The following is a 23,458-nucleotide window of genomic DNA, read 5'->3' on the forward strand; positions in this document are numbered from 1 at the left end:
CCAAAGAAAACAGACATAAAAGGAAAATGCAAATTAAAAATTAAATTTTTTATTCTGTTAAAGTGTCCAGTCTTACAAGTCTTTCAGAGAAAACAATAGCAGCCTTCAGTGCTTAAGGTGGAGGTGCTGTTGATCAGCTGCCCAAACAATCCCACGTACAAAGTGAATGTCATGATTCCAAAATGTTACACCAAGTTGCAGGTCTCAGATGCCAAACCACAACCCTGCGAGCACAACTACAAAATGGGAGTGAGCAATGTTTAAGCCATGAGTAGTGTCTTACTTAAATGGATGCGTTTGTCAGCTTTAAAGATGACTCAGGCCAATTAGCCCCCTTCTCATTAAGTTGAAAAATTTTTCCCATTGTTCAATAAACTTCCTTTAAAGGAGACAGAGAGAGGAATAGAAGGGTATTTCCAGAAATTCCAAATTAAGCCTTTCTTTGTGCAATTTCACATAAAGTTCACTTGAATTGATGGACTCCGACAACTAAGATGCAGTTACTTTTGAAAAGGGATTTCAGACAAGACTTCTGGAGGATTTTATGCTTCCAAAGCAGTTAATATTAACCTGTCACTGCAGCTGGAGCAATGGAGATAGAGAAAGGTTTGAGACCAACAATACCTTTGTCCAATTCCAGTTCTGCTTCATGCACTGTCACAATGCAGGTAGGACAAAATCCATTCTGTTTTGGCACATGCTTATTAAGAGTACAGGATCTGCTGTGTGGCCAAACAGCAGTCAAAAAAAAAGATGCAATGAGGAGGAAAATACATCAAAGTGAAACTTAAATGAGAACTTTAGTATTTAGCACTGACACAGCCTTACCTTTGGTAACATTTCAGAGTAGATGGTGCTACTGTTTATGTATGACAAGATTGTTCTTCAGTGAGAAAAGTCATGCTGACACTTAAGAAATCTCTCCATGCTCTCCACATTTGAAAGGAAAAGAATCAGAGGGAAGAGCTGGCTTCAGGCAGAAACAATTGCAAATACTCTAGAAGAAGCAAGTGCCTCAGTGGAGAAGTTACCTTAACGTCTGGAGAAGGCGCAGCTCTCAATGAAAAAACTATTCCTCCCCTGAAGGGCTGAAGAAAAAAAATTCAGAGAATTCAAACCGTGCGAGTCCCTTTCTAAAGAGGAAAAAAGGTAAGGAAGGGAAACGATGTCACGGCTGTTGAATCAACAACATTCAAGCCTTTTTTCCTCCCCATAGACAACATCCCCTGAAAAGGATGCGACGTTGTTCTGAAATTCCTAGAATCGTTTCTTAGAGCAAAAGAAGAGGACCCACGGTGTGGTTCAGCAACAGAAAGCCACTTAATACTATTTATGGTACTGAACACCAAGAACTTGCTTTAATTAAAATGAAGCGAGCTAAATGGAGTGTATAAATGGTAATAAAAAAATAAAAAATGAGGTAGGACATTCTCCAGAAGTGACAGATAATACCAAAGAACACCACATCATGAAAGATACCAGTAACAGCTTGTATTGGGCTTCTGTTTAACCATTCAGACCAGCAGAGGAAATTAATTTCAGCTGCTGAATTAGCTAGAGACCAAATAGTAAATTCAGAAATCAATCTTAAAGAAAAGCTTCAGCTTACATTCCAGTGCATAGTTTCAGAGATACAGCGAGTTTTAACATATTTAATGGGTTTGGTATCCCTTGCCTTACAGTTAGTTCAAAAAATCAGTTGCAACTTACTACTTTTTGGGGTATTTAGCAGGAAAGGTAGAATTCCATTTTACTAACCTTCAGTCCTAGCATGGGATGATCATGCTTGTGATCAACAGGGGCTCCAAGAACTCATTCAGCTCAGCAGTGCTATTAAGGAAATAGTTTTAATTCAAGTTGCTTTTATAGTTTAGCAGCTAATAAACTTGTTTTGCTATTAACTAGAGTGCTTTGAAAAGACAGGCCAGGAAAATAAGACGCTGACCTGTTGATTGTCTGCTTCGGTTGAATTTTTTTCTGAACATACAGATCTGTGTCAGAAAAAGCTAAGCTTCAGGCTGACAGACTTGAAAGAAAAAAAATGTAATATTCACTGATTGAGTGCTTGCAAATGGGGAGGGATTGTTGATGTAAGCTCATCCCTCAAACTGAGCAATCCAGACAGGTATGGGAAGTGGACTGGCTCACTGTGCTGTGGGTTGAGTTTTGCTGGAGTCCTAAGCAGCAAACGTGTTCAGGACCTCGTGGTTCAGACCCTATCCTTGAAGTTTTAAAGCTTCTTCCATTTCATCATAGGAAACTGATACTCTGGAACCAGTATCTATCTCATGGAAGACCAAAAAGCACATGTGAGGAGCAGATAGTAAATAATGCCATCTTCCAGAAAGGCGATTTATTTTCGTGCCACCTGTGTTTCTGGTACAGGAACTTATCAGACTGCTTATTCCAATTTTGCCACCCAGGAAGCTATCTCAAGCCCTAGCAGCCATGATTGAAAAATTGAGCTTGGAATATCGAAATAGGAGCAAAAAGCTAGTGTTTCCATGCACGATCAATACTGGCCTGTCTTAAAAATTGCTTTGTAGACCTCAGGCATAGGACAGTCTACTCAGCAAGCAGCAGCGTAGCTCTGGTATTTGATAGAAGTTAGAGATTCTCGCTTCTAGCAGAATATTGCCCACTTCTCCTATGAATTCAGCACTGACATATGCAGTTCAGGAGACTTACAAGCTTCTAGAAGCACTGCAGCATATAAGCAGGAGCTGCTTATAGAAAATTCTAGCCTAGCTGCACAGAGTTTAATTGCATAACTAGCATCGCACCTAGAATCAAGAGTCAAAGCACTCATCCACGATGACCTAGACACACAGGAGAAATCCCTCTGCTCCCGTAAGCTAGGTTAAAATTCTGTTCCTGTAAGCTAGGTTAAAACTCTGCAAGGTGCAATGCCTTTTCAGCCCTGCCTAGCCTAAAATGCACATGTTGTAAACCAATTACCCAATGGCCTTGAATACAATACAGAGTTCAAGCCTCTATTCAATTACGATTGCTCTCCAGCACAATATTTTGGCACCAAATAAGGAAGAAAAAAAAAGGCTTCCTTCACCCTCCAATACACCCTTCACCCTGCCCCTGCAGCCACCAAGAGGGACGGGCTGGAAAACAGCATTACTGTCGGTAAGCCTAAAGCCACTCCTGCCTTACTTAAGCAGCATTAAGTCCACCTAGCAATTCCTCTCCCGTCAATCCAAAAACGCTCGCGTGAATGAGTCCAATCCAAGAAGCATCAGCATTAACGCTTCTGAGCACCAGCGTTTGCTCTGATGCAGCGCATTTTGGAGTAACTTTCTTCCCCCATTGCTTCAGCAGTGGCCCCAACCCTAACACGATTTCACCAGGCTAACCCTGTTACAAACAAGAAGAGCTTTTAGAGTGCCTTGCCTTCCAGATAAGGAGATTTAATTACGTTATTCCCCTGGACTGTTTAGACTTCTCATGATGAACTAAGGGAGGCAGAATTTACATCTTCCTTAAAAGCAGTTTTATAAACAGATTTCCTAGATTTTAATGTAGCTTTATTTAAGCATCTGAACATCAACAAATCCAGAGCCCATTTAACATTGTCCATGGTTTCGGCGTATTTAGTGTGCATATTTCATATCTTACATCTGATGAAGAAAGCCATAGTGTGCCCTAGTGCACCAACACCCAAGGGATCACCGGGATTTGCTAAGCCAGTGCTCTCGCTGGCCGTTTGCCACGAACCGCTCTCGGAGACGGCTGCAGCTTCCCCCTTTCACACACACGGGAGGCCTCCAAAACACTCGATGCCTCAGCTTGCAGCACTCCACCTCGCAGACGACCTACCGGCTTGATGCAGAGTATTGCAACCGGGACCTGCAAGTCCACGAACCTCTCCTCTTCCTTCTGATGGAAAAGCGCAGACTTAGGGTGTACTGCAGGCACACCTTCACCACCCCACCTCGAGGACACGTTTAGCAGTAGCTATCACGAGTTATCTACCTCTGCCAGTGCAGGGTTTTGTCAAACAATACCAAACAGGTCAGGCTTGTTTCAATAAAGGCTGCTCTGTCCCAGGGATTTCAAGCTCAGTCCACAGAGGGTTCTCAGACTGCTCCTTAACAATGGGGGAACGAAACAGGAGGACAGGTTACTTTTCCAGCACCGAGTTCAATTGGGATTAGCCTCTTATGTAGCACAAGAGGTGTAACAGGAACTGACAGCTGCTAAAGTGAGAAGGGCAACAGGATAAAAACCAAAATCAAGCAGGTCTGTGGTTTGTGCTCCTAAAGAACACTTGGCAACACATCTAACAACTTCATGGGGAGGGGGCAGAGGAAAACTGAGCATTCCTCTTTACCATAAACACCAATCGACCCTGGGAGAGACCTTGACACACTGGTCAGTTTTGTGTTCGCATTTGCCACATGACAGAATACCAGGAATTTAAAATTGAAAACTTTAAAAGCCAGATCCTGAAGTAACTCAGTGCTTCTGGGAGAACGAATTATACACTCCAACCGCTCTTTATCCAGATCTTCTCCCGCTTGTACTACAACCATCCATTTCAGAACAGGCTAAAGCTCTGGAATTATTTCAGTTAGTGCCTCCAACACCTCAGTTGGAGAAGGACGCTGTGTGATCTGCTCATCAGCACAGGTGACTTGAAACCGTTAAAAATAGTGCAACCTCAAATGTGCAGACTGAGTTGGGGGGAGGACCGATTCCTTCCCTAGGGGCAGAGGACAGCATGTCAAGTGCAAGAGGGAAATACAATTAGTAACAAAAAATGATCCTGCATCCAAGCTGATGTCTGAGATAAATTTACCCCCCCCGAATCCTAATGCCAACATCTAGATAGAAATCTGCTGTCTGTATCCTATCTTACCCCCACTGCAGGGCCTCACTTACTGAATTGCTGAGCTGGAGGGAAACTGTACCAGGTGTCACAGAGATGGAGGTTCAGGAGGTTTCCTAGGCTCTTGATTCTTGCTTGCAGGACACTGGACACTCTCAGTCCCTGACACATAAAATCCCCATTTGAGGCAGTGCAGCAATCCCCGTGTTTCCTGTTCTCCTTCATTCAAAGGTCATTTCTTCTCACCAGCACCATCCACCTCACCCCACCTCCTGTCCAGAAGAGCAGCAACACCTCTTATCCCACTGGCCCTTGCTCAGAAGCCATCTAACCTGCCTTGATCCTCATCCTGATCCCAAGCTTTCCCCATCCTGCATCTGAGGCAAGAAGCAGCCTCAGTCAGAGTCATGATTGTTTAGGGACTCCTTGGCTAGTCTGATAGTGATTGGAGGGGAGGAAGGGGAGGATCTGGGAAAAAGGGGACTGGAATGGCCTTGTGTTTCCTTCTAGCTGGTCAGAGGTTTTTCCCTTCTTTCAGGGGCTCAGGCTTGTTCTTTGTCTGCCCTCCACAGCCGCTCTTTGACTTCCAAGGGCAGCGTGTTGAACAAGTCCTCCTCTACCACCAGCCCGCTACGTTTCAGCAGAGGACACTCTCCCAGCTCCACTGGCAGGCACTCCAAGCGGTTCCCCCGCAGCTCGATCTGTGAGAGATTTGTCAGCTCTCCAACCCGGGAGGGGAGGGACTGCAGCACATTGTTTCCCAGGTTCAAGGTTCTCAGCTTCCTGCACTGGAACAGCTCTGGTGGTAGACTCTCGATCTGGAGGGGAGGAAAAAAAAACAAAACACAATCACAGGCAAAGTCACCAAACAGAACAGGCTCAAACAAGTGCACACAGTGTTCCAGGCTTTACAGAGTTTTCAGTCATCCACTTCTCCCTTTGGTGAGCTCCTGCTTTCCACCACAAGGACTGCTCCCAAAGTAGGAGTCACCACACCATAAGGCTTCCCACCACAGTTCTCCCAGTAGTCATGTCTTTTCCAGCTCCTCTCGGAGCACTGCCCTGCCAGCAGACCTCATAACTGTTTGGTACCTCTAGGCTTTGAGATCTTATTATACTAACTGCTTTAAACCAGATCATTCTTCAGTCTTCGTGCTGTACACTTCCTTTACATACACAAAACGCTGGGTTTTTATGCACGCCCTTTCCATTTCCTGGAGCAAAGCTACGTGGGTATAATTTCCAGGCCCTCAGAACTGCAAGCAGTCTTCCATCATTTCTGCAGGGCTTGGAAATGCTGCAAGGATGATCTAGGCTCCAAAGCGCGTGGCTTTTTTGGAGGAGGGGGGGACGACAATGACAGTGCTACAAAGCACGAAGCCACCAACTGTTAGCTTTCCCACCACCACCTTCAAGTGATTAATTTAAGTCACTAATTTAAGTCGCTAATTTACTAAGACTTATTTCTATTAGCCCAGTCCTCCTTCTAGTGAATTTCTAAGAAAATATAGCTAAGGTTTAACAAATACTAGGACAGGAATTAAATGCACCAATTCAGTACTCTCTCCTTAAAGTCTCATGAAGACTTATTTGCCCTTAAGCCCAGACATGCCTTTTTTACAACTTGAATTATGCATGATACAGCTGAACTGGCTGTAATCAGTTCTGAATGAGATTGAGTCCAATGAAAAGCCAAGACAAGACCAATTAAATGCATTTAAATTCAGCCAGTGTCATTGCTACTATCAAGTGTTATGCAAACAGCAACGTGCAATCAAATGATTACAGACTCTTGAAAATAATACAGTTATTTAAGGGACAAGTATTCGTTTAGGAAGGAAGCAGCATGCTATGGCCTGCTTCCCAGAACTGTATGCTGGTACCAGCCAACTCCAGGAGTATCTATTTGCTAAGAAAGGACATTTGAGGTAACTCCTGGCCTTGGGAAATGCCAGCCTACCAGTTCTTTTGTTTCTTGCTGTCATTGTTCCCTGGTAAATAACCAGGCTGTCTGAGCCCCAGGGTAACTGTGGCACTGCCCAGGCACCTGCAAGGGATATAAGCAGCTTAGCTGCTGCACTAGGGCCTCACCACCTTCTGCTTCGGAACACGCTGGCACGAAGGCTGCTCCACCTTCCCTGCTGCATTAATATTTTTGCAGAGAAAACAGGGTGGTGCCATATTCTGATGCAGAAAGCGGAGCTGCCTCCAACTCCTCTTCCTCCAAGAGAGGCTCCACCCCAAAACTGCAGAGGCTATACTGCAGATTAACCCTCAGGAAGCTCTGTTTGCGAGGTTGCCAGAAGACAAATGGGACAGAGTTAGGAACAGCAGCTTGAGAGTTGTTAAAAACTTCCTCCTCTTCGCTTAACACCATCCTCAGAAGGTGTGGTGACCCATCAGCCACACTCACCCTGAGAAAACATTTTAGCTTTTAACCCAGTATGAAGCCATGTGTGCGTACCATGAAGTTCACCAGAGCTTAAGCCATCCAGGCAAACTGATGCGCAGCCACCCAGGCCACTAGCGCTGGGGAAACCGAGTGAGCAGCTATTGAACTGGGACAGTCGAGTGGCTGCTGCTTGCTGTTATTCCTCAGGGGCGCAGACAGGCTTAAACTTTCAGATACTAACCTGAAAACGCTGGCTGGAGTTTTAGAAACTGTCGTACTGAACTGCGTTAGAAAGTAAAAACTTGATCTGAGAATGTTTGCCTTGCAAAAGCCACACAGTCCTCGAGCTGCTATGTCTGCTTCTCTCAGAGAACGTGACAGTGTTCAGTTACGGAGACATCTTGCCAGTAGCAGTAAGGGTCTCGATATATGGCAGTGAAAACCAGGACAGTTCTACTGCATGCTCACTGACAACCCAGAAGCCACTCATCCATCTGTCTGTACTTCGTACAGTTCTGTTAGAGCCTTTTGCATGGCAAACTTCAGCAAACAGTGAATGAAGGCCTCAGGGAGTCTTCCAGCTCAGCACAGCCTGTGCAGTCACAGGTTGATCTTTGTGCTACCTGGTAAACGGAGTCTCCTTCATCCCAAACACAGAACAAAGATACAAGAAAACCCGTGGGTAAATTTTGCTTTAAGCAATTGAACTTCTGCCACAAGGGCAACTAGGCAGCATAGCACACAGCCATCCCTTCTAACCTGCCTTGCACTCGGACAGCTCGAGCTCAGACTTCCCCTACCTGGGATTACCCAAGAAGGCACGCAGCCACCAGAGTGAGGCACAGCGAGGTGCCACCACACCTCCTACCCTCAGTAGGAAAGAATTGTCAGTTCACTTTCACATCCAGCTGACCGTCAAGTGATGAACCTGGTGCAGTTCACTCTCCTGAGTAAGAGTACGCACAATGGAGAGAACAAACCTGCCTTCTGGAAAATCACCTTTGTGGAACAAGACAACGCATTTCACGTGTGACAGCTCAAGAATCACTTTTCTCAAGTTTGTCCATTTTCAGCTTCTCACGCAAATGTATTTTACAAGACTGAACTATAGAGTATTCCCCAGAAATGAGGAGTGCTACATGCCAAGTCGTGAGCCACACACCCCCTAGATGGCTGCTGTCATGGTGTACACACACAGTGGAAGTACATAGGCTTAAGTGGACAGTGCTAAATTAAGACTATCGTTTCTCAGACCTTCATTTTAAGCCCAAATCTGATGTCAACCTAGAGAATACAAGCTTCCAACTGCAAAGAAACAATTAAGACAGGATTTATGAAATAGCCTCCAACTGCCACTTAAAAGCAATTTCACTGCAAGATAAGAAGTGCTACAAAACAAGAGGTGTTCAAAGAAAGAATGGCCCCTGGAGTTATTTGCCTTAGATAAAACCCTCAGAGAGAAACAAAAGCTTGAGAGTTTAAACAGAACGGCAGTGCCAGGAGTATTTCACACACCAGGGTACCACGTTTAATCACACAGACAATGGAAGTATCAGAGCTACTTCTACTCACATAGGAACGCTTGCATTTTCTCACTTACCCTGTTGGCTGTCACAGCCAGGTTCTGCAGATTTTGGAGGAGTCCTATGTCCGGCGGTATGGAAGTCAAGTTGTTGTGGCTGAGATCCAAATACCGAAGTTTTCGGCAATAGAAGAGCTGGGTGGGGATCTTTTCTATCTTGTTCCGATTCAGGTAAAGGCGCTCTAAGTTGGTGAGGTTGCCTATTTGCATGGGGATGTAGGCAATGTGGTTGTACCACAATTTAAGGCAAGTGAGACGATGTAAGTGCTGGAAGCTGATGATTTCCTCAATGGTCTTGAGGTTATTGTCCTTCAGGTCTATCTCCTGCAGATTGTGGAGGCTAAAGATGGAGTGAGGAATGCGTTCTAAGTCACAACGGATCAGTTCCAGCTCTGTCAGGTTGACCATCTTCTTAAGGCTGTTGAGAACAATGAGCTTGGTGCCCTCGTTGTTGATGGAAAGCTTCTGAAGATGCACGCCAACATCCGTCACCACCTGTGGCAGCTTGGTGAGGTTACTCTTCAACCTCAACACCTTCAGCCTCTTCAGCTCCCTCAGTCCATCTATTACGATGTACCGGTTGTTCTCAGCGCTCAGATTCCCCGTCAGATGAAGCTCCTCTAGTGTCTTCAGGCTGTAAATCCAAAGAGGAATCTCCTTGATGTCTGTGAACTTGATGTGCAGAGACTTCAAGTTCTCCCTCAAGAAGGCAAGGGCTGGAGCCTCAATTTTGGCAGCGGTGTGGTAGAGCCATAGTTCCTTAAGGCTGGTGAGCTGGGCGATGCTTGGGGGAATAGTGACATCAGGGATAAGCTCCAACTTCAAGACCTCCAGCTCAATGAGGTCAAAAACCGTGTCAGGAATGCCACTCAGCATGAACAGATGCAGTTCCAGCTTGTCCTGGGAGTTCTTGGTGATCCTCTGGCGCAGCTTCTCCAGAGTCCACTCATTGTTGAGGTTCAGCTGCCGCAGTTTGTTCTCACTCACCTCCGACAGAAAGACAGCGAAGCGCTTTGAGTAAAGGGGGTCATACTGGTCAATCAGGTGGAGCATAAAAGCAAAGTCATTTTTCACATCAGGAATGTCGCTGTAGCTGCTCTCCTCCCGGATAGACTCGAAGGAGTACTTCTTGAGCGATCGCCTCAGCATCCACCAGAGCGTGTACATGCAGATCAAGCCATAGACTATCACCAAACTGATGTAGAAAGACGCCAAGATTTTGAAGAGAGTGGCCAAAGGATGAGCACAGCGGTACATCCTGTAGCCAGTCAAGCTCTCAATGTCCACTTTACAGTCAACATCGAACGTTATGTTGTTGACATAGTAAACGGTATAGCAGATGATCAGGATGAACTTGATTACTTTGATGATGGTCTGTCTCATGTAGAGGCGGTACACTATATCTCCCTCTTCCACATGTGTACGGAACTTTTTCACTTTTTCAAAAAGTGCTTTGGCCTGTTCACCTTCCTTTTTGTCTAAGACTCCCGTCTCAGACCGGTCCACGATCCCTTGCTCAATTCGAGACTTTGTTCTCTGCAGCATGGGAACAGTGGCTTCCACATCCTCACTGACTGTGGAGGATTTCTTGTCCATGGAGCCATTCATTTTCCCAAACGCCGGCTTGGTATCACTCTCTTCCACCACCGTCTCAGATAATGCCCTCGTTGTCCATGGAGAGTCAAAACACTTAAGCAAAATAGACACAAAGTGCTCCAGCTTGGAGCTGGTCCGTGGGAATTTGAACCAGAAATTGCTACAAGCCAGGAAGATGAGAGTGTGCAGCAGCACCAGATAAGGGAAATACTTGGCAAACCAGTGAAGGCGGTTTTCATAACACACCGCATCCACGTAGTTATATTGGTGCCGGTCCAAATCATACCGGATCCCCGTCGGCCCTGTATCAGCAGAGGGAACAAGACTGGAGTTATAGTAGGTGCGCTCCGGGGTTACGGCTGTCCAGCCTCTGACAGAGTCATTGCAGGAGTCTTTGGTAACCCATTTACAGGGCAAACAAATCATTTTGTCCTGGGTGACCTGAAGTGTCCCTCCAAACACTGCGATCATCAGCATTACTATGGAAATGTAGTCCGTGAAGACGTCCCACCATGGCTTCAGGATGCGGTATGCTGGCTGCGTGTCAGCAAAGTATCGCAACTCAGTGACTGGAATCATGATTCACCTGAAAGGAAAACACAAGCAGGCATTACTAACTTCAACTCTTTTGTTCTGCTTCTCTAGAGGGTATCGGGAAACCTCACGTTTTAAGTGCTGGCACAGCAAGACTGGAATTATTTGAGTCCCTGTTTCAAGTCACTTGGACACAAATGAACAAGGCTACCTCTGAGTAATTTGCTACAGCTGTGGCTGTGAAGCTATTTTTGTTTTCCCTGACAAATGAGCTGTCACAAGCCATCAGAACTGATACTTGTCATTAGAAGTCTGCGGTTAAGAAATTCACACCTACAGCAAGCTCCCAGGACCAGCCTAAACTACACTGCCAGAACAGTATCTGGAAGGTCGCAGTTTTATCTGGGGATTTTATTTCAGGATGAAGGAATTTGCCAGCATTGTTAGGAGAGAAAACCCCCACACACAGCATAGCGGTCATGAGTCTGTTACTCTTTTACAGAGTAAATAGTTCTACACTGCATGACTCAAACAGCATTATAGTTATACTTCCTAGAACCACTTGACTGATGCAACTCAACACGTTTAATCAAGAAAGCTGGAAAAGAGAACAAAGTTGCCCAGTCTTATGCCTTTTCCTTCCACAGGAGTTGTGGCTTTCCTCTTTGCAATTCTTCAAGGAAAAAATTAATTACTTGCCCTCTGATAGATCATTACTGAAATCCTGTAACAGCTGCTCTTTGTCTTATTCACCTCAGAAGCATAGGAAGGGGGCGACATACTTAAATACAAACTCACTTCCTTGAGCAACCACTCCCACCCACAGTTCATCTCAGCTGGGATTTAAGTGTCACAAAGGAAACCAAAAGGTTCTGGGAAGCAGAGACCTTGTGGCAGTGCTCATTCTGTCCTTCAAGCTTCCAGAAGGAACTTCAAACGCGTTCTTCCTCAACCCATAGAAAACCCAGGAGCCTGACCGATTCATGGAACTGCAAGCTCAGAAACTTTCCACATATCTGATGAATGATCAACACAAATGAAGTTCACGAAATCGTTGTACCTTGTTCTCATGGCAAGCAGTGCTATCACATCACGCTTGCTGGCAAAGTTCAGCAGCAGAAGCACAAAGCTCTCAGTCATTCTGAGACTCCCATCAATTCAGCTGTAACGGAGGAAGACCAAAGGTTCGAGCACATTTCCTCATAACACTCAGACACTGTCCTGACAAGCCCTGGGGGGCTGCAGGCTCAGAAGCAGGTTTTTATAAAGCACTGGCTAGTCAGCATGCCCACACCATCTGCTTTTGTAGAACTGAAGTTTGTATTTATCCAGCACAGAACTGCGAAGGAAGCCCCTCCTAATGTGAGCTCCAGAAGCACCACATGCCCTAGGGACACTAAATACAGAACGTTATTCCCTGGTTTGCCACTTGCAACAATAAACAAACAGCAAATGCCAACGTAGTCCTACTTGGGAAGGCTGCAAGAGGTAGACTGAGTGAGGACAGCCATCCCTGAAGAAGCATTTGCCCTCCTGCCCACCCGGTTCCAGTACTGTGTTAATCCACTACAGAACACAGACTGGGGTAACCCTAGATACATTTTTTTTTGAAGGGGGGAACATTGAAAGAAAGCGGCAATATCTGTTTCGGAAGTTCACTAAGACAAAGCACAACAGCAAATCGAGGAATTTACCAACCAGTAAACTCATGCGATCACAAACCAGTCAAGCTTCTGGGTTTTCTATGCCTTGTGGAAGAATGGGTTTGAAGCTCCTCCTGGAAGTCTGAAGGACGCTGCAGAAACAAGGGATGAAGACGGCCACACACGGCATTATCAGAAGCAACTGCTGCCCTGTTCGGGGGCAGGACACCAGTGAGGTGGCAGGCACGCCTCTGCGGAGTGCGCCATGCAAATTGGGGCAAGAGGATTACACATTGACAGGGACAGGGAAGAGCAGGAAAACAGAACAGCTTCTGAACAGCACCTGAGCAACCAGAACAAGAGGGCTGACTAGGAATTCAGAGCCCCCCTCCCAGCCCTGTGGCTAGCTTGCTGCAAGGCCCTGGGCAAGGCATTTCAGCTGTGCCTCAGCTTCCTTCCCTGAATACATCCGTCACAAGGAGAGTCCATGTGCAAGGTAGCTTTAAGAAGTGCTGCCTGCGCACACTACAGGAATATTAATTCCAGGATAAAACGGGGTTCAGAAACTTTTACTCCCCCCTGCACTCTAGAACACCTCAAATTAAGCCAGTTATTAAAAGGGTCGATTCACTGCAGGTCCTAGCAACGCATGCCTCCTCAGTTTTTCCACACAGACATGATTCAGAGTCAAACTCAATTTCATATTCATATTTTCTGAGGGAGAATCTATAGCTCTGACATTTTTCATCACCACCGACATACTTCTTATGCTATCCCAGTTTCCCTACCCATCCATTCCTTCCCTTCTCAGAAGGACCCAACCCTGATTTTTTTGTCAGACACCCACTACACCTGGCCATGAGAGCACAAGAGAAACAACTCAAAGAGGAACCAGGAAGGTCAGCTACTGGAGAGCGAGAGCCAGGGAGGCCGGCTGACGTATTGCAATACCACAAGGAAAAACAAACGAGAACACAAACCCTCTGCATCCCTTCCGCTGCGATCAGAGGGGAGTCCTGCACTTCTATGATCCAACTGAAAGCCTGGAAAGCTTTGCAAAGCAAGGACACCAACAGCTCCTGCAGCCATCTGCTGGAACATTTAACTTGGTTTGGCTTCCCAAATCCATCCATGCTCACAGGAAAGCCAAGCTTTTGTTCTATCAGTCAGGGCGGCTGTGAGAGCCACACACCACCCTAAGGGTCCATCAAAGTCCAGTAGCAGCCTCCCAGCTAGTCCACATCCATCCTAAACACTCCTGCCAGGTGCAGTGCAGAGCTTCTGTCAACTGTTCCTTCCAAACTACTTCTAAGAGGTAACAAATGCTGCTGCACCACTCGTTGCTCTCCCGTAGGGCTGTGCAGAATCCCATCCCTCTTTTCCTTACAGGAACGTGCAGTGAGAGCAGTGATGCTGTTTGTTAAAGAACTGTTCCCTGCTGAAACAACTCCTTACTCCTACCCTACACCAAATAAAAAAAAAATAAAAAAAAAACTTTCCTCTTGCCTACATACCACTTCTCTCCAAAGATCCTTTCCTCTTTCTTCCTGTGCTTCGCTACTCTTGGTAGAAAAGCTTTTGCGACACTGTTAGCCCTTCACAGATGTCCCTGGCAGGGTTATGAAATAGGGAAGAGGTCTCTTCAGGAACCAGTCTCACAGTGAAGGCATTTCCAGGCTTGAGTTGTAGAGCTGGGTTGCTAGTTCTGCTCAAGCCAGGAAATACTTAACTACTTCTTTCAACAGTCTGACTGTGTTTACTTTGATTTGTACCTCGAGACAGCTAGGAAGGGAAGCAGCAAGAAATTAGGGCAACAGGCTCCCTAATTCTATTTACCCGTCACATGGGGTAGGAAATCTGCCTTTACATTGTGCAGTTACAAGGCAGCTCACAAGTCATCTCTTTCGATGTCCCATGATAGTCCATTACCGCTCAATATCAGCGATTAAACCCTGACACAGTGGAGCAGGAAATCCCCTGCCCTCCAGTAACAATGATAGGGTCACTAGAGGAAGACAAAGACATTCATAGCCAGTCCCCGCTCCTCCTGGCAGCGGCAAAAATCCTGTTTGAATCCCAGATGAGAAGCAATAAAACAAGGGATCACTTCGCAGAAGCTGGAATTTCCCCGTGTCTTATCTAATCTTGCAGCATCTGCAGTGAAAGGGAAAACTGACCACCAAAAACTGGAGAAAGCAGGGGAAAAAGCTGCGTCCCTCCTCGCACAGATTTCCCACGTACGCAATCCATTTCTAGCTCCTGAAAGGCCGATGACTGTTCTGCATCGAGATGCAAGTGTTGTCTTTATTTTGTAGTCATCCATTTTGTAATAGTCTTAGAACACGATTCTTGTTGCAACACTCCCTCCTGGACTGGGGCAGGCAGTTTTGCTGTGGGGTTGATGACTGTGGGCTTTCAAGTCAGATTCTCAGGGGCCACCTCTGCCACCTGATGCTCCCCTGCACCAAAGGATTCTTCCCAGAGGGACCAAGGGTCCAACCACCATAGAGAAATCAAGCAGGTAGCTGAAACCCAGACTCAAGTACATGGGCAGCAGAATAGCTATTTAGGAGGATATTATTCTGGTTTAAGACTAGGAACAGTTCTCACATGAAGACAGCTGGCCAAAACAAAAGTGACCTCCCTCGTGACCAAAACCAGACCGAGCTCCATAAGAACAGCAAGAAAACTGCAGAGATCTCAAGCCTCTGCTCTTCAGGAACTGAACTCCAGCGTGCTTTGTCAGCAGTAAAGTGTTTCCTGAGAAAAAGCGTCATTTGCTAAGTCACTTGGGTCACGGAGCCTCACTGAAGGCTGAGCACAAACACACGAGCTGAGTGGGACAGGCAGAGGGAGATGTGTGAGCAGTTTGCTGCAAAGGTCAATCCAGAGACCGGATCATGAAACTTCAGCCTCTGTGCTGCGTAGCTAGAGGAATCCCCAGGCAACAGTGAGGCTGGCCTCCTGGGCGTTATAGATGTGCAAGACAGTCACAGCTGTTTTCATCGTGCTTCAGAGTCCCACCGACTTCAGTGTGCGGTAAAGGAGTTTCTGAGCAGGAACAGCCTTAACCAGGAGAGAAGCACTGTATCTGAGCAGGCCGGGTGAAGAAATTTCTGAGCTCCTTCATATATCCCTCAGGTTGCAGGTTCCCAGCTGCAGCTCAGAAACAGGTGATTTGCTCAAAACAGAGTTACCTCCACCACACAGAGGGCTGATAGTGAGATTTTGAAAGAGTGCTTTATTCAAGTTTTAAGGTTGATTTCATCAAAGCTGCATGAGCCAATAGGTAGGAACGTCTATGCCTCAAGCCCTGAGGACTAATCAGAAGCATAAGGAAGTTTTCCAAAGGTATAATTAAACAGACAGGTTTTAGGTATTGCACATTGAGAAACAAATCTTACAAGTGTCTATCTGTCTCAAAGGTGTTTCAGCTTTCACATTCCACAGCATTCTACCAGCTACCCCTGCTAGTTCCCTGAGCAGTTCCTCCCCCAGTTAAGAAATGACTTTACCTTCAAGGGTTCCAGCTGCACCAACGCAGCGCTGCGTCGAGCACCACAATTCGGAGTCGGGGTGGAACACCCCAGAGCGGCAGCAGCAACATCTGAGACCACACAGGGAGAGACCTGTATGCTAAAGCTTCCCTGTCATACAGCGGGATTATGATGTATCCTGCAACGCAGCACACAAATACACTCCTGAAGTCTCTGCAATGCACATATTCCCCATTTAGATGCTACATCTCTCTCCAGTGCCTGAAGATTTACCCGGATCCGAGTTTGCACCCTACCTCTCCTCCCCAAAAGGAGAGTGTTTGCTCCTCTCACCATGCAGCCTTAGAAAGAAGGGCAGGGCCCACCCTGTATGAACAAGCCAGGCCCGTATGCCATCCCCACATCAGCCTGCTGGGCACCGACCCACCACGTACAGCATCGGTGCTGAGCAGGCCAAACAGAAGAAATGGGAGTTCCAGGCTTACATAACAGCCTGCCAAAACTACCCAGACTTCAACCAACCATAAGCATCACCGAGTACTAATCCTGTGTTTTACTAGACACACCTGGAGGAGAAAGATAATCACTCATCTTAGAAGAACAGGGACTTTCTGAGTACACCACGCCTAAATAGTGGAATCATTCAGAAACAAGATTAAACGTATCCAGCTGACAATGTATCCAGCTCATATAGCAGCACGAATCTTACCCAATAAATCAGACCAACAGATCCAAGAGCATGAGTCCTTTCCACAAGCCTCAGGACCCCTGTGATATTTAACAAGTACAAGGAATAAACAGGACAACTGCTGCAGGAGCATGAATACCCTTCTCCTTTGGGCAATTTCTCTATCAAAAAAAAACAACCACAATCTACACAAGTGAAGATGGACTTACTGTAGACAGGCACGTGGCTGAGCTGTGCTTTAAATTCCTGCCTGCAGCTACTGACCTTATCCAGCTAGGGACAAAGTGAACAGGAACATCACTCTTCAGTTTCACTGGCTAGTTTGTCAGCTTGACTCATCATTTGCTGAATACTTTATCCAGCCTCCTCTTCTTTCCTTTGGCCATTCTGTTACTAAAGGAGATACCAGCAAAACAGGACTACATGCAAGATCTCATGACATGCCCAAGAATTTCCTAAGTTTCCATCCCTTACTTTCAGGTCCTCCCTGAAATCAGGGAAGTCCTTACCTTTAGTGGGACGCAGCTTCCCAGTGAGGCAATTTCATAACACAAATCTGTATGGGCAGACAAGGATGTCTTGTATGTCAGACACCTGCAATTCTTTAGTCTGAAATTCACATTCTTAATTCTCAGTGGCCTTATTTCTAAGACTCGCACTGCAAAGCGGCAGTCAAGCACTGCTGACAATTTCTTACGTACCAGAAGCCCAGAGAACGAGGGAGTTGTTCATCTGCTGACAGCATCAGAGGTAGATAAGGGAAAGAAAAACACTGATGCTCTTAAGACTATAGCCCTGATCATTGACGAGCTACAACACGTTGCAATAAGCTTTCAACACAGCACAGCTTCCCTCCCCAGCATGCTGCCACCTGAAATGCTAAAGGAGGGCAGGACACAGAGCTCTTTGTTCAAACACTGGGAAATGCAAAGAGCTTTGCAAGTCAGAAGTGGGAATGGCAATTTGTGTCCCCTCCCCCATGATTTCCTTTAATTCCGAGTCTAATAAAAAGAGAAGGCTAAAACAGAGCTGCTTTCATGCACCCCTCAGAAAACCTTCCAAGCACAGGGACAGCCATGTGATAACTGGAAAAGTCCAAGCCATGAGATGGAGTAAGTCTCAAGTTATTTTGTCCTTCACTGTTTACAGAAGTAAACAGCAAGGAAGCCAGATGCCAGAGTCCTGAACAAACTATCATCCTTACAATTGGTCCTTTCTGCAGTTAAAAAAAAAAAAAACAACAAACTCTCCTGTGGAACAAAACCTCTGAGCAAGAAAAGCAAATGTGAAGTTTAAAATATCGTGTGTGTACCATTCAGACTAGCAGGTAGACTAGTGGAAGAGCAGCTGCCAGCACTTACATTCTTCACTTGGAGCAGCCAGCAAACTCGATGCTGAGAGAAAAGTAAGGAGGTTTTCATGTCACCATTCACCAGCCTGTATGCAGCCCCACCCAAGCCAATGGATACAGAAGGATGAAGCGATTGACTGGGTAACACTTTTACGGAAGCTCACAAAAAAATAAGGAAAAAATAGCCCACCTGCACTACAATCTTCATAGGAACCTCTTGACTCTGCCTGTCAGATGCAAGACCGACCTTCTTTTCCTAAGCCCAGTGCAACAGCTCCTGTTTACAGCACACAAGCAAGCCTGTCCTAACAAGTACACGGAAGAACATCTGCACAATCAGACCTGGGTTGGCCTGCCCCATTTGCTGCCTTTTGAGAGCATTTTGCCCCAGCTGCACAGAAGTGAGCATACTCTGGAGTTACCTGTATCACTGACACTTGGAGCAGGGACCATATGTCAGTGTGATACAGCTGTGGAAATGTCAGCGCTGTCAGATGCCTTGCTCCAGTGATGTGAACCAGAGAAAAGTGCCTGTGTCAGCTTGTGCATTATGGATGTACACGGGCACAGGCTTGCTGTCCAAAATTAATTTTCTCTTTGCCACAGAAAATATGCTTCAAGGACAGGGCACTGGAACTTGTCTTGGAAAAGTATAACAGCATTCTTCCAACAGGACACTGCAGAACACTCCCTTGTACTGACAAATGCAAGTGATTTTATTAATTGTTAATAACTAAGATTAAAAAATAGCAACAGCATTAACTTGGAACAACCAGACCAGCTTCAAGCAGCCCTTCAACTGCAGCAAAAGCCTACTCAGCATTTAATTCCAGCTTTGGAGACTGATACAAGAAAAGGTAAACAACTGTTTTCAGCTGAAGACAAATGGTGGGCAGAGCAGAGCTTTGACAGATCTAACAAGAGATTAAGAAATCAAGAGACTAGATTCAAAGCAAGCGAAAACTCTTAAGGGTAATCATAATTGATTGTTGACAGACTGACACAACATGCACAAATCTATTAGCTCGGAAACGGCTGTGGCAACACCCAACAAGATGAACCGAAGATGAAAGATGATCAGACAAGAGCAACGTAAGGCACCAGCTATCAGCACAACAACATTTAGCCTCAGCCTGACAAAAGACGAGGAGCACATGCATGTTTACCTACCTATCCCCAGCACTACAAAACTTGCCTTCAGGACCCTAAGCTTCAAAACAGTGGCTGTGACTTCCAGCTCAGAACATTCTGACTGCATTAGGTGAGAGATAAGAGACAGGCCATCTAACCTGCAGTCAGAGAGCTGGTAAAGCCACAAGCCTAAAGCAGAACCTATTAACTAGTCCAGTGCACGGCTCTACTGTGCACAAAGGTAGGCTGGAGCTAAAGAAATGGCTTGCAAATTTGTCACAACAGAGAAGCTTTGTATCGCCAAGGTAATTCTACAGCAAACATTAACAATGCTTAGTGCAGGAGGAGGAAGCACTATTATTTCAGCAGGGAGGTCACGACTGAACAGGTTTTAGTTTCAGATGCAGTTTGATAGCAGCAAGAGGGCCATAGATAACCCACGCTGCAATACAAAATACATCTGATCAACAGTGTCAGGAAAAAGCTGCTTGGAAGAGTTCAAGAAGTCTTCAAGCCACGCAGACCGTTAAATGCCTGTTCAGTAGTAGTTTGCATATCCTAAACTGAGGTTAGTTTTGAAAACATTTACATGGAAAAAAAAACACAGGGAGGAGGCTTGTTGCACTGCAACAGAGCATGTTCAGAGTTCGTTATCAGAACAATTGCTACGCATCCATCCCCTTATGTTGAGGAGCCTCCACAAAATTTAAGTCCTTTCCCTCCATTCTCCGCTTGCATGACTGTGCTCCTCGTTTTCTTAGAGGCCAGAGAAGCTCAATTTAACACTGGAAGTGAGTTTTGCTTCCCTTTTAAATACCCCACTGAACAAAATCCTCCTTCACAAGGTGGAAAAATTACATGAAGGCCTGTGATCAAGCCTGCTCTGATCACACAGCAGCAACACTAACTTAACACAGTCAAATTCTGTGATTAAAAAAACATCAGAGCACCACAAACCACAGAATATTTTTCTGAATGTCAGCAGCATTTAGCGAATGCTTAGAGTTACTGCATTCCAGTAAATCATCACTGGAAGGCTTCAAGCACTCCACATTTCAAACATGGAAGCGTTAGCTTTTAACACATGGCTTCTGGCATATCTTAAGGAATTATTTATGCACATTGTCTTTGAATAAAGTTAGGGTTTCCAAATACCATGAGAGGATCGGCACAAAAAAAAAAAATGCAGTGAACTGCCAGAACACCAACCAGAACACTAGATAAGTCTTAGGGATACTTCTTCTCTGGAAGCAGCATACTGAACCTCTCAATTGCTCAGAACGACCGATCTGGACTGCATCTTTCATCCTGCAGACAAGCAGGCAACTCTGCAGCACCTTTCAACGCTGTCCTAGTGGAAAACCAAGGAGGCAGGGAGTTCCCTGCAACTAGTCCCTGCCATTGCCTAATTGACGCACGTGGGAGACAAGCAAGTGCGCTCCTCAGTCAACTGGGCAAAGTTATCTAGGAGCTGCCTCTACAGCAACAGAAATGTCACCCTGCAGGAAACAGAACAGCTACCAAACTGAACAGAGAACATACAGCTTTCAGATTCTTGCTGTTTAATACAAGGAGAAGTCGAGGTTTATGTGGCCAGGAGTTACACGTATGGGTGAATGTAACAGTTACGTTCTGCTTTGGACAATGCTCAGTTCCTTTACTCGTTCTTCATCTTCAAGCTAAGCACTCACAGACTTAGTAAGCACACCACTACTCTCCCCACATCACCCTCCACCTTTGTTCCTTGCTCTTTATCAGTCACCTCATCACTGCCCTGTGCTCTGCAACTATATTTAAGTCACATTGTAGTGAATTACTTTGTCTTTACCACGCCACTCCAGAGCTGGCCTGAAACCCTTACCCTGCAGCTGGGTTCTGCTATCTGCACTTCAGTTCTCTGTGCTGGAAGTGGATGATGTTCCTGCGTGCTGGATCCTGAGCGGGTGCTGAAGCGTTGCATTCCCCACACGCCATGGGAACAGCTTCCCTGAAATTAAGCAGAGATTATCAGCAAAGAAGAGAGAATCAAGTTCACAGAGGGACCACGTCAAGTAAAAGCCTGGGAGAGGATGTCTAAGATGCAAGGCATAACTCAGAAGGACAGCGGGAACCAAGAAGAGACACCCTGATACCTAGGATGTTAAAACCTTTAAGAACTAAGTAAAATTGCAAGGAAGAAAGAATCTCCAACATCTGTTATTCCAGAAGCTATCAAAAAGCCAGTGTTACAGACCCAGCTAAAGGAGATGTGGAATTCTATTCTTATAACTAGACCCAAACTGGTAAAAAGAGATTAACCTCGTGGAAGAAAGGTCTAGATTTTAACAGATGAGAAAAACAACTCATGGCTTTACTACTTACTTTCTAGCCTGACAAGTTCAAAATTACTTTAAATGTTACCAACAGGAATCTGAAAATGCAGATCATCTCCCTTACGATTTTGGATTCAAGCAACTGCTCCCTTTCTTCTCAACACATATCTACCAATGTTCACCTTAAAAGCAGCAGCAGTTTAGCACCACCACCAAGGATTACAACAGCTGTTTTTTTCCTTGCTTCCTGCATGTCAGCACAGGGCATGGGAAAACAGACAAGGGAGCAACCCTAGGCTTTGAGAGATCACTCAAGCACCCAGCCATGGAGGACTGCAGAACTTCTGACAGCATTTTGTCAACAAGAGGTGAAAAAAGCACTGGAAAAGGAAGATATATCACTAAAAATAACAGGTAAAGACGCTCCGCTAAGAGCACATTCCTCCTGCTCCCAAAGCTGGCATTGGGGGTGGCAGATTTTGAAGTGGCCCACTCGTAATCAAAGCGATTCTATTTCAGCCGTGCCAGACTGCTACAAAGGAAAGCTTGAAGGGAGTGGACTCTCTGACCTTCCCTCCCTACGTCTCCTCGGGTGACAGCCTCAGCACCACCCCAAGCCCAGCACCCCCCAAACCCCGCTCACACCGGCAGCTCCTCAACCCCACACCTGCCCTCCAAGCTACCACGTCACCTCACATTTTGGGGAAGAAAAAAAAATATATATATAAAACATCCGCTAGGAAAGAAGCCAGAAATTAAGCAAAGCCAGCAGCCCCAACCCGCCCCACCACCAGGGAAGAAAGGAAGGAGCCCGGACCTCGCCCCACACACCCGGGGGCCACCAGCCCCGGCCCCCCCCCCCCGGCTGTCAGGGCGGTGGCGGCGGGCCCGGGGGGGCAGGACTGGGCGCCCCGTTACTCAGCACATCCTCCCCGCCCGCCGCCATCCCCTCATCCCCTCACGGATCCCCCCTCAGGCACCCCCAGACCCCGCCGTGCCGTGCCCTGCCCGTCCCCTCCCAGCCGCTGAGGGGGGGAACGCAGGGGGGGACGGGGGGACGCACCCCAGCCTCCCCGCCATCGCCACCCGCACCCACCTGGCCCCGCCGTCCCGTCCGTCCCGTTCCCCTCCCTCCCTCACGCCGGTTCCGGCTCCTTTTGTTCGGCCCTGACCGCACCGCGGCCGCCCCACCCAGGAACTGACCTCACCCGCCCGGCATGGCGGCGGCCGCCGCTAGTCAGGGGAGGAGGGCGCCGCCATCTTGGGAGCGGGCGCGAAGGGAAGGGGGCGCCATCTTTACGCAGGGCGCCGGGGGCGTAATGCGGCGGGGGGGGGGGGAAGGTGAAGGCGTGGGCGCCATCTTGGTGCAGGGCAGGGGGCAAAATGGGGAGAGTCTTAAAGGGGCAGCCGCGACGCTGGGCTCAGCCCAGGGCCTGTGGGGGCCTGTGGCAGGACAGCTCTGTTTTGGAGTTCAAACTCTTTCTGGAAAACAATCCTGTATAACAAGATTTACCTCTGCCTTACAGTTTATAGTGGATACAACCAGCATCAACATCAAGGCTATTTAATAGGAGAACGAAAATATTTTAACGTCAGTACCCAATCATTTAATCATCATTTACCGCTCATTCCTCAAGAACCAACCTATGGAAAAAATTCTAAAGGGGAATATTCTATGATTCTATGTGGAAAACACCATTCTTCTCATCTAGAATCATAGAATCCTTAAGGTTGGAAAAGACCTTCAAGATCACCTGGTCCAACCATTATCATACCACCAATGTCACCCACTAAACCCTGTCCCTAAGCACCACGTCCAACCTTTCCTTAAACAGCCCCAGGGACGGTGACTCCACCACCTCCCTAAGCAACCGATTCCAATGCCTGACCAC

The 23,458-nt window shown here is 46.5% G+C and overlaps 1 protein-coding gene across 2 annotated transcripts; it reads right to left on the minus strand.

Moving 5' to 3' along the window:
* Positions 1–33: 33 nt before the first annotated feature.
* On the minus strand, positions 34–22,874 carry LRRC8A (leucine rich repeat containing 8 VRAC subunit A). 2 transcript variants are annotated; one of them, XM_048053037.2, is made up of 4 exons: positions 22,770–22,874; positions 21,116–21,241; positions 8,833–10,996; positions 34–5,658 (listed from the first exon to the last, which is right to left on the minus strand). In XM_048053037.2, the coding sequence occupies exons 3-4, from the start codon at positions 10,987–10,989 to the stop codon at positions 5,383–5,385; spliced, it is 2,433 nt and encodes an 810-aa protein (XP_047908994.1). In that variant the 5' UTR covers positions 10,990–10,996; positions 21,116–21,241; positions 22,770–22,874; the 3' UTR covers positions 34–5,382. The 2 variants fall into 2 exon arrangements, with proteins under 2 accessions (XP_047908994.1, XP_047908991.1); XM_048053034.2 differs by lacking the exon at positions 22,770–22,874 and adding an exon at positions 22,663–22,763.
* Between the last annotated feature and the right edge of the window lie 584 nt (positions 22,875–23,458).

The sequence above is a fragment of the Anser cygnoides genome, chromosome 20, assembly GCF_040182565.1.
Source record: "Anser cygnoides isolate HZ-2024a breed goose chromosome 20, Taihu_goose_T2T_genome, whole genome shotgun sequence".
In the NCBI taxonomy this organism is placed as follows: Eukaryota; Metazoa; Chordata; class Aves; order Anseriformes; family Anatidae; genus Anser; species Anser cygnoides.

Bases quoted from the DNA above. Each gene is read 5' to 3' on its own strand.
- LRRC8A (XM_048053037.2), bottom strand. From the start codon at position 10,989: ATGATTCCAGTCACTGAGTTGCGATACTTTGCTGACACGCAGCCAGCA. The intron at 5,659-8,832 runs GTAAGTGAGAAA...CCTCCCCTCCAG, and splicing joins TGGCTGTGACAGCCAACAGG to ATCGAGAGTCTACCACCAGA.